Source organism: Manis javanica, chromosome 12 (genome assembly GCF_040802235.1).
Source record: "Manis javanica isolate MJ-LG chromosome 12, MJ_LKY, whole genome shotgun sequence".
NCBI classification, from domain to species: Eukaryota; Metazoa; Chordata; class Mammalia; order Pholidota; family Manidae; genus Manis; species Manis javanica.
In genome coordinates, this window is record NC_133167.1 from 107,110,456 (window position 1) to 107,125,066 (window position 14,611).

Below are 14,611 nucleotides of genomic sequence, written 5' to 3' on the forward strand. Positions count from 1 at the left end.
CTTTCATGAGAAATCATGAGAAAATGGAATGTTGGACAAGAATTACCTTTTTTAAATAGTTGCTTTTGTGATGATTTCAAGGGTGTGTGTAACATGTTGACCCACTTTAAAAAATGTATGTGAGATTTATGCTATAAAGCAAGAAACTTATACTGTGGAGAATTAGGATGTGACTATTTTTATTTAGATAAGGAATTAGCTGTGTGTGTGTGTGTGCGCACGCGCGTGCTTATTTGAAGATGGAGACAGACAGGGATTCTTCCTTCCTTTAGACCCCTTGAAAGAGGAATTGTCTATTTTCTCACTTTATCTTTTGTGAAGTACTGAGACTCCTGCGTCCTGCCTGTCACTCAGCAGGCTGAAGTACAAATGCTAATTTATTGCCAGACTGCAGCCTTGTGATTTGCGTTCCAAATCAGACTGCAGATTCCCGTTATAAATGGCTTATCCTGTTGTTCCTTATCTAGAATTTGTTCCTTTCTTTTTATTATCCTACTCATGCCCGATAATGACCCTGGAAACAATGCTCCTTCAAGAGATTCCTATCTAAAATCAGCAGTTTTATTGGGTTAAATCATAACAATAAATTACAAAGACCTCATTGGATTCTTTTTTTTTTTATTTTAATTTCAGTGGTTTTTCTCCCTTTCCTTCAAGAGTCTAATGGCACTGAAGTAAAATAATTGCTTACAACATATCTTTCAGGCTTAGAGGTTTATCCTCTTTTGAAAACCATGCTTCCGTATCTTTTTAAATCTGAAAGGTGTGCGCTTACAAGTCCTCTCCCGATAACCAAGTTTTACAGATGAACCCTGAGATGGTATAATTAATTGCATCCTTTCTTGGCACTTCTAAATCACATTAACTGGGTCCTTAGTGAGGAGAGGAGGGGAAAACGCATTTTTTGCAAGGTGTCTGCCTGGGCGAGAAGCAACCACAGCAGCATAAAGAGCTGACGGCGATCTGGGCTTTCCCACTCTGGTGGCAAAGGGGGGATTGTGGGTTGGTGGTCGGCTTCATGTTAGGAGGACACCCCTCCATCTGTTCACAGCTCAGCCTGTTTCCAATTTAAAGCCCAGATTTCAGTGCGAACCTCAATTTCTTTTCCCCATTTTAAATGCAAAGCAAGGCTCGCGAATTGTAGAGTCTGCTTACTGGGATTCAGACCAAATTTCCCCCAAAATTCTCAGGCTGTTTGCTTGAATACCTGCTTACAGTGGTACACAATGGGCAGCTTTGAGAAGAAAAATTGATAATCTTCACGGAAGAGTAATTTGAATGAAATTACACTTGACAGCCTGTCTCCAAGCAAACAAGAGGCACGAGGGAGCCTTAGCTAAGCTCTGAGGACTTGCTCCAGCCACTGCTGTGGGAGCTTCCCAGGGAAAAAAATCAGCAGTTTTTCCAACATCTAATTGAGCTTTTGATTAATTCCGTGTGCCAGATTCTACTGAAGAAAGGTAGCCATGGAAGAGAATATGGAAGAGGGGCAGACACAAAAAGGTACTGTGCTAAAAAGGGTTTACTTGTAACGAAGTGATTATTTTGCAGTTTCCTTGTTTGCTTTAGACACTTGCCAGTGAGGCCAATGAATGTTTCTCTCTTGGAGGGCATTTTTTGTTCTCCCCGTCCTTCTGTTCCTTACCTGCAATGGTGTCTGGCTTGAATGTTGTCATTATTTGGAAATCTGTAGATATGTAAGTGTCCAGATGCATGGTCAAGCATCCCTAAGGACACTACAGTGTTGTTGCGAACGGTCCCTTAGACCTGTCTTTGTTAACCTCCATGTATTTCATGTTCTCACGCTAGTAAGCTGGGGCAGGGAGTTCCTTGTGTGAGCCACAAACGTGGTATTTGGAGCTAGTTGTAGTTAAAAAATCTGATGATGTAACGATTAGCGATACCTTGGAGTGGATATCTGATAGAACAAAGACCCAAAATATTTATTATATTTTGGTTTGTGCACCTTCTGAAAAAATCTTTTTTTTTTCTTTGCATGGATGCACTTAGTTTGAATAGAGACGGAGCAAAGTCTCATGCATTTTTCAGAGTGGATAGTGACTTTAGGGTCTTCCTTTATGTAGAGCTGACCATAACCAACTTCTGAATAACACACATCAAGGATATTTTCTGATGCATTTGTTAAGCCTGTGTAGATATGTCTGGCTGTATAAGTTAAAGTGAAATTGTCATTTGTATAGGTTAAAAATGTCCAGACATTGGCAATTGCTAATGATTCAGACGCTCTAGAATTTGTGTGTGTCAAGTGGTGGCTTGGAGGAAACCGTGGTGTTCATTCTGAATCAGCAGCCTGTTCTCGCATGTCTGTTCTCAGGCTTATGTAATGTTATAGAAAGTGTTCTTATGTTCTTAGGATGGAAACAGTAACACAGGGAATCTACATAAAGGTAATATTTAAGAATAGTATTGAAAAGATTCAGTGATCGAATTTGATTTTGAATGTATATAAATGCATTATTTTAGAAAAGTATGTTTTCCATGATAACATAGGTAGTTTGGAAGCATAGCATATTTTTTCATTGTTTTGTATGATTCAGCTTTGCTGAATGTTAAGAGAGACAGTCACATATGTATATAATCAGAGACCACTGATATTAAATATATAAAGGTATTATTAAGCAGTAGAGGAAGGTAATAGATAAACCAGTGTTCAAGTTTAGTCATTAGCCAGCATACTTGCTAATGATACTGTGTAATAGAAGCACAATAATCAATATAGATATCATGTGATCTGTTTTTTAAATCAAAAAAAGAAAGCTTCAACTACCTTTATTATAACAACAAATCGCTTAAGTATTCATCAGTGATTTGAAATGGCAAATTTTCATGGTAATTTCATGGAAATACCCTAAAAAGGCATCTCAATTACTATTTCACTTTAGAAACAAAAAAATCTTATTTTAATATTTTTAAAATAATATGTAAGAAGATTGCTTCTTGGCCAGTCAGCTTGTTTAAGGAAAGATACACTGATCATTATAAATAGAAAAATAATCATTACTCTAAATACAACCTAGAGATATGAACCATGGATTGTGGTAACAGGTTGAATATGTCTGAACAAGGTTTGGTAGATGCAGGAACCAAGAAAAATGATGTAATTAGTTGTGAGGTTTTTTCCTCAGGTAACTGAAAATCTGTCCTTCGTAGGGTGGGGGCAGTGGCGAGGCACAAGGGAGGGACCTGAGCAGTGGCTTCTTTTTATCCTTAAGATGTGCACACTTCAGTCATCAATGCAGCAGAAAATAATGTTCTTTAATTAAAAGTCATATCATGCTCTCTAAGTATATATAAAGATATGTCAGTAAAATATCTATGAGTAGCTTTTTATTCCTTAACTGAGAAAGAGAAGATTTAATTCTCTTCAGCCCTGGTCTTCTGTTCTTTTCAACTATGCCTATGGCAGCCTTTCTATCTAAGTTTATTGTTGAAAGTTACATTTGAATATAAATGTTCACTCTACATATGCAGGGGTGGGAGAAAAGGCCCCAGTTTGATGGGGTTTAAGTTGAAAGAGCTACTTGATAAGCAGATAAAATCATTAATTTTTCAAGAGTTGAGGTGATTTAGATTTAATGATCCATCTGCTTTAAAGGAAAACAACACTTTGCATTAAGTCTCATCCTTAAATTACATAGGATTTTCTTAAGTAGTAATTCAGGTATTGCATAATTCTCTTACATTTAAAAGATGCTCTCTTGTCCCTTCCTACAATTTCTATCTATTCTTCCCTGTTATGAGTTAGAAGGAAGGATTTAAATTCATGTCAGTATTGACCCAGGTCACCTCCCACATTCAACTAGGATGTAAAATGGAAGCCAGTGGTTTCATAAACATATTTGAAAATAATAATATAGTTGATGCTGAAGGACTTAAAAAAATCTTCCCTGAGAAATGTATTTTTCTTCGTAATGAGCTCTCCCTTCCCCACTAAATCTATAAAAGACAATTGAAAGCACTCGTAACATTTACCCTAATTTAACTATTTATGTTAGGCTGGAAGAGAAGATAATTTAAAAGTGTGGGTGCCCTCACCAGCTGTTCAGCTCTGTGAGCGCATGCCTTGCTGTGAAACTGAAATGGGGCCATTAAGCCGTTGCTTCATCCATTTCTGCTTCCCTCCCAAAAGGTATCTCATTGTGCTGAGCAGGCGTCTAGTGTTTTTAGAAACATGTACTTTTTTTTTTCTGTAAAACATGCCCTCTAAATGAAAACCAGTTACTTCCTCTTGTATTCAACCAAAACAACAGTATCCTGGTATCAGAGAAAAACAAACAAACACGGGAGCTGTTTTGAACTTGGCCCTTAAGTGGACGCTTAATAAACTTAACAAGAATTGAGATACGTGGTCAGCAAACCAGGGCAACAAGGACCCCCATTACCATACAGAGGTTGAGCAAGTTGCATGAAGAGATTTTTTTTTGCAAAGATTTAAAAGGTATGTACATTTACGGCTTTTAGACATGCAGTTACATCTGGACATTTTTCCCAATCCTGTAGAAAAAGATAAAAATGATTTAAGGGTATTTGATCATTATTAACTTAGCAAATACATGTTCAAGTGGCCGGGCACGGGGGTGACTGTTACTTTATGGACAACCTCAGTGAACACACTACCGAGTTAGGGGGCGGTCAAGAGGAAGGCCGATGAATCAATGAGTAGAAGAAGTGATATAATTATAGAGAAATTAAAAGAAAATAACAGTGAATAGGAAGAGCTAGCAAGTTGGAATCTTCATGAATTTAGTGAATTATTCCAGATAGCCAAAAATCTGATTAATTTCTGGACATGGATATCATATGAAACAAAGCCTCAAAATGACATGTAATGTGCTGGAAGTGTTTGATCAGCTCCAAGGATAACAGCCATGGTGATCACCATGCTTTTCTGGTGTCATTAACCAGCAGCATGCCACTCTCTGCTGTCAGGAGGTTCTCAGCCACTGCCTTCCAGCACTGAAGCCTGGTCCCCCACCTCCTCAAGAGAACTGACCCTCGGTGACCCCTGAGGACTGGGTCACTAGAGGAAATAGATGATAAAAACTCTGTGAACAGGACCCAGGTCTGTCATCTCAACACATATGATATGGCAGGTGTTTAACGTCACCATTCCGTCCTTAGCCCGACCCCCCAACACATGTCATGTCAGCATATCTTTAACTTATTCAAGCCAGCAAGAATATCTAGATGAAAGGACAGTACACAGGTTTTCTTTTCCCCTTTCACTCTTACTGTCTGTCTCATCATCAACAATACTGTATTTCACACATCTGCTCACAATTATGTAGTGTGATCATGCATTCAGACACATATCACTATAAAGGAGTTTATGCACAAAAGCTTATCTGTCATATTTATGGGCTGGTTGAAAGATGACTTTGGACCTGACCCTTCCTTAGGTAGACGTGGATCGTGAAGAAGGGACACCGCTAATACAGGGAAAGGAAGGTGGCTTTGCTCCACAATACTAGGAGATACTGGTCGGCCTAACTGGTCCAGTGATTTCAGTGCCAGACAGTGGCTTTAGGACTTTACGTAAATTAACTCACTGACTCCTCATGATGACATCAGGTGGCACTAATATCGAAGGAAACTGAAAATCACATAGATTGATTTGACCGAAGTCACATGGTAGCAAGTAGGGTTCCACAGAGTCAGATTGAGGCCAGGTCTCACTTTTCACTTCACCTTGCGCTGCACTAGATGGTCAGTGATGTCACTCTCTGCTGTCAGGCGGTTCTGAGCCACCGCCTTCCAGCACTGAAGCCTGGTCCCCCACCTCCTCAAGAGAACTGACCCTTGGTGACCCCTGAGGACTGGGTCACTAGAGGAAATAGATGATGAAAACCCTGTGAACAGGACCCAGGTCTGTCATCTCAACACATATGGGATGCCTGCCACACCCCCTTCTAAGTGGCTCCGCTTCAACCACACACTTCTGGTGCGCCAAGCAGTGCTCTGTGATTTATGGCTGTATTTTTTAATCACCAAATCTGGCTTTTTTGCCAAATGTGGCTAGCTTTATCAAGGACAACCAGTCCCTGGGTGTGCCAATAATCTGTGATCTGTAAGTCTTTGACTCCAAAACAACGAACCGGGTCAGCGGGACCCCTCTTCTTGACCATTGGGAAAAGCCCACCCTGGCGTGCCCTGGGGGTTTCCTCGCCTTTCCCTCTATCTTTATAGCGACTGTGCTCCCCATCCCCCAGCTAAACTGAGTGCATCTCTGTTGTCTGCAATCAAAAGATCTCTAAACAAAACAGAAGTCCAAATCCTTTTAGGAGTCTTACGTAAAGAGGCTTATGTTAAGAACTATTCCCCAAGTTTAACCCACAAAGTGGTAGCTGAACCGAACGTATACTTAAATCTCCTGTTGACACTATTCTTCTAACACCTAGTGATTTTGGATTTTTCCCTCACTGTCTTTTATTTTTATAATTTGAATAATTAGTTCACCCTAAAACCACTACCTTCAGGTTGAGTATTGGTATGAAAACCTTGTGAGAACCGTTGCAAAGAACTGGAAGAACCAGAATGAGTCAGAAGGTCTGCTTTATTAACAGAATTAGGATCTTAAACAGTATACCACCGAAATCCATAGACCAGTGGCTAGGAAATAACACAGCATCAAAAACCTTTGAACAGTCATTGAAGTGGAAGAATTAATCAGCCTCCTTCTGCATCTTGGGTGTTGGCTACTTGCAGACCCATGAAAAAGGGAATTTGTCTTGTTTGCCTAGCTCCAAGTAGATACACTTCCTCTCAGTAAATGTAGGATGCCAATTTGGATAAGAAAGCTAGAAGAAACACAGAGGTGCCGATTTTGTAAGGCATATAGGAGAAATGTGTCCTGTGATTTGACAGCTGTCATTTAACGAGCATTTAATGCTTGAAGCTAATGAATTAGCTTCACGTTGTCATCAAGTATAGTTCTAAGACATCTCTCAGTGGGGAAAATGAGGTGTATTTCTTCTAAAATTTAATAGATAGTCCCAGAACGTCTGCAGTGCTCTAGTTATTATGACTTCTATGGTTTAGATATGATGTTTTAGAATTTTGTCATCATATGTTTTCATTCGATCAGTTGCTAATTATGTTTTTTATAGCCATGGTGCTGTTTGTCTCTGGGATCCAAAATGCTCAATAACATATATTCCACCATCTGGTTAGCATAAATGGTGTATGCAGACTTTTTAAGCAGTGTCATTAGGATGGATGTATTCACCTTTTAAAATCGAAGCGCTTGGTACGGTTACTTCATTAACTCCTTGAATCAAAGCTTAAACTCTAAAGGGGACTAAGTGGAGGTACCGTGTGGTAGACTGAGGTACTGATACAGAATTACTTAGCATGATGTGTTCAACATGGCTCTTAGAACTGAATTATTCTTTTAATCCAGAAGGCAGTGGCTACTAGAATTCAGTGGACTCATAGGCTACAGGAAACAGCTTCTAGTCTGTCAGTGTCCACCTCCCTTCTCCTCTACCCATGCACCCCTCCCCCCATGCAGCATGTTTGACAGGTTTTTTTTTTCTCATACTCAAAGGCAGACTGCCTGGCTTATTTTCAAAATCCTTTTGGAAAGCCTCCCTACTAACAGGTGGCACAGCTGTGGATTAGCTGACATGATAAAAATAATTCATGTTTTCCCCTGTGTTCTCTATTCAAATGGTGACCATTGTGTTAGATATTCTTAATCTGAAAGAAACTTCCTTCTTTGCTTGGAAAAAGACAAGAAAAGAAAAACAGAAGATAACTGATTTGTTTTTTCTCAAATTGTGAGTGGGAAATTTAACTTTGGTCACAGATGAAAGCCAGTAGCTTTTGGGGGTCGGTTTATAGAGGTCACTGGAGAATTCAGTCACAATAGGAGCAAATCTGAGATCACAGGAAAAAGGAAGGTAACTGTTGGCTTTTAAATGCTGTGTGTTCCTAAAGTATTAAGATATATCAGCACATTGGAACATGACTGGTGTATGTAGCCAGAATAATTTTGTACACAGAAAAGGACATTTAGGTACATAGTTTAAATTGCTTAATGTTCTTGGATTTGCATTTCTACCACATGACAAATGGTAAGCTTGTAGTAGACCTGCCTCTACAAAAGAGCGTGTTGATGGACTTTGAGGATGATGCTAGGAACACAAAATGTATTGTTCACATTGCCTCCTGTTGTGGAGTGTGCATGTTTTTTCTTCATTCTGAAGTAAAACTGAGGCAATTAGCAATTTGTGCTAATTTTCATTTCCACTAATTAGTAATAGACATTTCCATGTTTTGGCAAATCCTCTTTCTTTTTTTAATGCAATTTATTTCCCTCATTAGAAAGACTCTGAATGATGAATTACCTACTCTTTCTTAATAAAATGTGGAAGAAAAACTATAATTGTTTTATATTCTTTATTATTTGATGAGAAAAATTTCTAGTGAATAATTCAAATAAATAGTACCTAGTCAAATCTCTTTCCCCAAAATTTAACAGCCATTTTGCTTCAGTTTTTGAGATACCTCTCCTCATTTCCTGTATTAGTAGGTATCTATTTTCATTTCTGATAACCTATACCATATCAGTTTTAATCTTCAATTTAGTGATTGAACATCTGAAGCATAGCCAACTGCCTTTAGTACCATATATTTTTTCATGGAATAATATTAGATATAATAAATATCTAATGTTCAATAATCTAATTTAATCATTCTTTAAAATAGCTATAATGGTTAATAAAATGAGTCACTGTCTTAAGCATTTAATATCAAGTATCTAGTATCAATATGTATTAACATTAATAAATATAGATTATAGTTTTCTTACCAATTTCAAATGTCCTTTGACTTTATGGACATACTGTTTAGTGAATGACTAGTTTAAACTCAACTCTACAAGGAACTAGAAGAAAACATCATACAAATATCCAGAGGACAAAGAGGATTTTAACTTACTAAAATGAGATAGTCTTCATTTCAGCTCTGAGGAAAAACAATTTGTCTAGTTAGAAAAATCATTTTTCTCCATAGTAATAGCATCCAAATGCAAATATTGGAGTTGTAGACTAGAAAACTTTTTTTCAGGGTACTAAAGAATCGTATTTATTTTTTATAAAGCACCTTTACATATTTTGCAACTAGAATTAATTTTTAAAGTGTGGGATTAACCGTTGCTTGAACAATGGAACTCTTAGATATGATATCGAATACAGTTTGTCCATTAAGGGCAGCCTGAGGCTTTGAGACTTTCTGACAGTTCTAAGTAGTGCTTGTATATTACCAAATCCAGATTCATTTAGCAGTTTGTTATACTTCAGAGGCTTTATTATATAGCTTTTTATCAAATATTTAAAAACCTCATCCTTATACAGTGAAAGATGAGTTCACATGCTCCACATGGAATAACTGAACTTACAACACTTTAAATCTCTTTCCTCAACTATACACTAGAAAGTTGTCATTAAATCATGAGATCTAGAAATCAGAAACCATACCCTCAAGTTCTCTCCACAAGCCGTAAACACAGAAAAGCCAGCAGTCTTTATAGTCAGCTGTCATACTGAGTGACTGAGACGTGGGTTTCCGGACAGATGACTCTTGCTACCATCCTGCTTCTTTCCCTCTGTTGTGCCTCACTTGCTGTATAATTTCAGCTCCCTTATTCAATCCTAGTTTTTCAAAACCCATTTTTTTGAGAATTAGTTTTCTCTGCCATCACCTTCGGGTTTGGTGGGCTTACTGCGAGTCTTTGAGCTAGGGAATGGGCAGAAGGGCCTGTCACCACATCTGCAACACAGCAGGACTGCCGAGAGGTCAGATGCCGCCTCTCCATCTCCCCTCCTCTCGTCGCGACATATTGTGACCCTTTAAAGAAGAACTAAGCAACTTCCCTGTAGGTAGGGTCAAAACTGAAAATTAAAGAATGCTGAAGAGTCATGCATTCTTTTGAATTCGTCTTCGGGTTCTTTTCTAAATGTTTGTTTAGCGTTTAATAAATGGAGTCTCTTATTGTTGATCTTTTTGTGTATTTGGTATGCCCCATGTCCTTTTCCAAAGTGCACATCCCTGAAGGGTGTGGATTTTGTCTTCTGTTCCTGAACCCAATCTGCAAAGTGCCCTGACTTCAGTCCCGGTCACCTTTGATGCTGGTGGGGGCAGTGGTGATGGTGATGGAGACCAGGAATGGGGAAACGAGAAAGAATCAGGAGGGAAGAGGAGGATGAAGAGGAAGAAGAAAAAGATGGGGTCAGTCATTCAAGATCCAGGGATGAAACCCTTTTCTTTCCTAAATGAGGACAGATCTTAGAGGGCAGCTTGAAAAAATGCTGCCATGACTCCATTTGTGCCATTGGATTCAAATGACCTGAAGTACAGTCAGTAATTTGATAATGACCTTCATGAAAATCAATCAGTTTCTGTTTTTATTATTAAAAAGCCTACATATTTTTTTGGCCCACACTTTTTTGCATTACAATTCTAGCAATTAAGTGAAATACGTTAAACCCTCAAGTTCAGGAAATGGTTACTGAAACTTGGAAAGTGATGTCTTACAACATTTTATAAAATGCTGGAAAAGAAAATGTAGCATCATGGTTTGTAAACTTGCTGACACTAGGGTCCCTGGGTTCAGTAGTAAGTGTTGAACAAAGAAAACCACATCGCAGAAGAAATAACAGTTTAAAATGAACAAAGATGGTTTAATAAGGCCTTTCCGAGGCTCTGTCTACTCAATTTTGAAGGTCCTAAATTCAAAGACTAGCATGGCAACAAGTAACACATTGTCTTTTTCCTTCTTTTATGCTTTCCATTTTCATTTTAAAAATCAGTGTATGGTCTTAAACAATTGCCTCCTTTCGTGGTTGTGAACAAGGTGCAATCGGAAAGCTAGAGTCACTGGTATGTGGGAAATGTTTCCACACAAAGCTGACATGTGCCTTTCTTTCCCCTGGTATATTAACTTCCTGGTGTACTAACCATTAATTTATTCTTGGGGGTAAACCATTATTTGGTAAAAATGACAGTGAGTTCTTCCTGAACATCGAAAATTAGGTCATGTCTTATATGCCTGTTATATGGGTAGGCCAAGAAGTATAATCTTGGGAAAAGATAAATCTATTTATGTGCTATTTTGATACAGGGATTTGTTGCAATGCTGGATACAAATGTAGTCATCAAAGAGGTGGCAAACACTTATCACTGACATTGATCTCTACACAAGCAAAGGCTGGAAGGAGCTACTTACCTACGACATACGTGGTTCTTCCTTTATGGCGCTTGGCAATAGCTCCTGCTTATCAGGAGTGGCTGCCACTTTTACATGAATATTAAAACTCTATTTACCCGTTGTGTCTGGTTAATTGGAAGGAATGTCTGCATTACAATCACAGTTATGTATCATCGTTACAAAATTTGGCCTCAACTCTAGTACTTTATTTTCTTTCAAAGTCCACAGTGATGCGAAGGCAACATCATTATAACCTAGTGGTACAGAGGTCTCCTCAGGCAACTGGATTCTTCATGCCTCTGTCCCACCAAGAATTACCTAATTTTCAGATTATTAAATATAGTGCATTTTTTTTTCAACTGTTATGCTCTACTTAAAAAAACAAAATCAAACCCACTGGCCACTCTATTCCACTCGTACCAGTTTCCTAGCCCATCTCCTCCAATTTACTGACATGTGTCCATTTTACTTCAGCCTTCATGCATTAAGATAATGATTTATAAATGCTTACTGGGTGATTTGTGACTTATTTGGCTATATTATAGATATATTATGTCAATTGCTAATATGAAACAAATTTCATCTACAAAAGTGGCACTTTAATATCTCTATACTGTCAGTGTGCTACATTTATGAAAATTTGGTGTGTTCATCATTCTTGTGTAGAAAATAGAAAAATACTATATGATATGACATGATTAAGATTTGCATTTTGTATTTGTATGGAGTATGGTAAGCTTATCAAGTTTTCTCCTAAATCTTTGTGAACTCAGCTTATTAATTTGTTCTGCTATTTTCCAATTTAGAAAAAAATGGCAAAATGTTTGGGGATTTTTCTCATTTTTTTAGGTTCATATAAGTTTGGTACATTAAACACAGTACTATTTAGTGTGCTATGATTTACTCTGCCTGTCTCAGAGTAGACAGCATGTCTTCATATCCAGAGAATGGAATATCGGCTTTGATTTTCCTCAAATAAAGATAATACTCCAAAAACCATTTTCCATAATGTGGCATGACTCTATGGACTCTCATCTCTCACATCCTGAGGATGTCATTCTGTCATGAAGGGTTCTTTTTTATATCACCTAAGAAAAGTTTATAGACTTTTGTGGTCCTTGAGGGACAGAGAATCACATACCATTTCAATATTTACTGTAACTCAGATATTAACTTGAGTTATTATCTCTTTGGTTATTTTGAAGTTTTATTGTGCAAGAAACAGAAGCCTTCATTAAAAGGCTTATGATCTGTTTTAGAAACATGAGAAAGTAATAGTTTAGGCTTCAGAGTGGGCAGTAATGCAGGACAGCCCTTTTATTTTATGTAGATACATAATCTTACCTGTTAAGTTTTAAATGAGGGTATGAGAAAAAAGTGAGAATGGATGGGAAATTATTGGATTACCCTATCTTGCTATAGGATGGATTAAATTGTTTTAGACCCATTTTGATCCAAAGGGTGGTCTTATTCCTAATGTAGATGATTTCCATTCAGTAGAAGTAATATGACACTCACATTATAAAAAAGTGGACTTAAACATGCACATGGTTAGCACATGTTGATAGGTCAGATAATTTATTTCTCTAACCTAGACTTTGGTCTGTGTATAATTTTATTTCTTGCTACACTTTGTATATTCTTTTCAGCTGTTTATGTTTCCATTTGGTAAAAACTCAAATAAGAGGCCTCTTCAGTCTCTGTGACAATGTTTAATCACCCACCACATTACACAATTACTGGAATTATTTAATGACTTTCTGACCACTTAGAAATCCCATAGTTTTAAGAAATTGCACATTCTAAGGATCATATCTGAAATAAAGTCTTTAAAAATATTTTTCAAAACTTATGTAAATAATTCCATCCCACTTGAGACCATGACAAATTGAGAAAAAGGAACTAAACATGAAAATACTTTTAAATCAATATACCGTTATCAAAAGGGCTTTGCATTATGCCTTTTGACTAAGGGGTTTTTATTTGTTTTTGAAAGTATGTCCTATTTCTAGTGTGACAAATAATAGTCTTTGGAGATGCCTGTTGGACCTCAGCATTCCCCCTCACTACAATATTTAAACTTTTACTTTTGTATGTAAAAATATCAGTATTACTTCTGTACCCTATATGCTTTCATTTTGTTGCACTAATGTTGGTCTTTATTATAGAGGTTCTAAAACTACTTTCAATTGATTCTTCAATTCATGGGAATTCCTGGCAGTTCCTAGGATGATGGGCCGTGAAAGGCTATCAGCTTAGTGCCTGTGGTTCTGGAAGAGGCCACTGAATATACTGCCCAGGAATGACAGTGGTTCAGGGTCAGAAGTTAAAGGGTGGATATATGTTTGGCCCAAGCAGAAAAGCTGTGTTTCATGAGAGGGCTGGTGGCTGGGTAAGGCTGGAGGAGATGGCTGGCTGGAGCAGCCGAGGGAAGAGAATTGAGCTTTGCCCCAGATATCCAGGGGCAGGAGTCCAGGCTGGGGGAGCTACTTGGAGGGCATGGCTGGTAAAGAATCATGTTGTTTCCCATTGTGCAAAGTGGAAACAGAAAAAAAAGGAAAAACAGAGATGTTACTACGTATCAGTCCACAAATCTTTGAACTCTCTGCTTATTACTAGCCTCTGGCAAGGATTTCCAATTTCCTTCATTTTCTTTTATGTGACATACAGCTGAGGATTTGCCAGACAAAAATTGAATACCTTTTTTGGAACCGTGTAAAAAATGCATTTTAGATTTCCCTTGGTAAAATTGCTTTCTGGGGAGGAAATCCACTCTCATCTAAGGAGAAAATGTAGGCCACAAAGCAAAACAAATCCTTACATTTCAACTGGATGCTCCATTCGCTCTGATACAGAATTGATTCAGATGGAAGAAATAGTAGTCATGACACATTTGAGAGAGGAGTAGCAAAAATAAAACTATCCCATCAGAGACTATCAGTAAGAGAGTCAAGGTGCCTCCATGCCCCCTACCAAAAATTAATTTAAAAGAGTTTTTGTGTTGTTTGTATATTTTGGGGAAGGCAGTATTTGTTAAATTTGCAAAGATGACAGAAATTCACCATAATGCTTATGGTTAAGCCCAAACCATGTTCCCCAAATTTTCTTCATTCCATAACCAAGTACCTCCGTTTAGCTATTAAGATGTAGCAGTGCTACAAAGAAGATGTTTATCCACCCTGTATAACTCGGTTGTAAATGTCATAAACAGAATTTTGTTCCCCTAAAAATGGGGAATCAAGTACTAGTAGGACATTTGGCTCAACGATAATCTTACAGTCAAGTTTAAACAATTAAGATTCCTTAAAAATGACTAAGTGATACAGCAGCAACCTTTGTGGTTACTAACTGTAGTTTCCAATGGACGTGCTCTTTTTGTGC

At 37.8% G+C, this 14,611-nt stretch overlaps 1 protein-coding gene across 2 annotated transcripts in view; it reads left to right on the forward strand.

Moving 5' to 3' along the window:
* The window catches only part of GPM6A (glycoprotein M6A), a 238,611-nt gene that overhangs the window by 118,542 nt on the left and 105,458 nt on the right, over positions 1-14,611 (forward strand). The window contains exon 1 of one of the 2 annotated variants that reach the window (XM_017651847.3): positions 924-1,503. The exons of the other annotated variant lie outside the window; for it this stretch is intronic. Within the exon in view, the coding sequence (XP_017507336.1) occupies positions 1,467-1,503 (37 nt within the window). The 5' untranslated portion in view covers positions 924-1,466. Of the gene's footprint in view, positions 1-923; positions 1,504-14,611 lie in introns of those variants that run through there. 2 annotated transcript variants of the gene reach the window in all.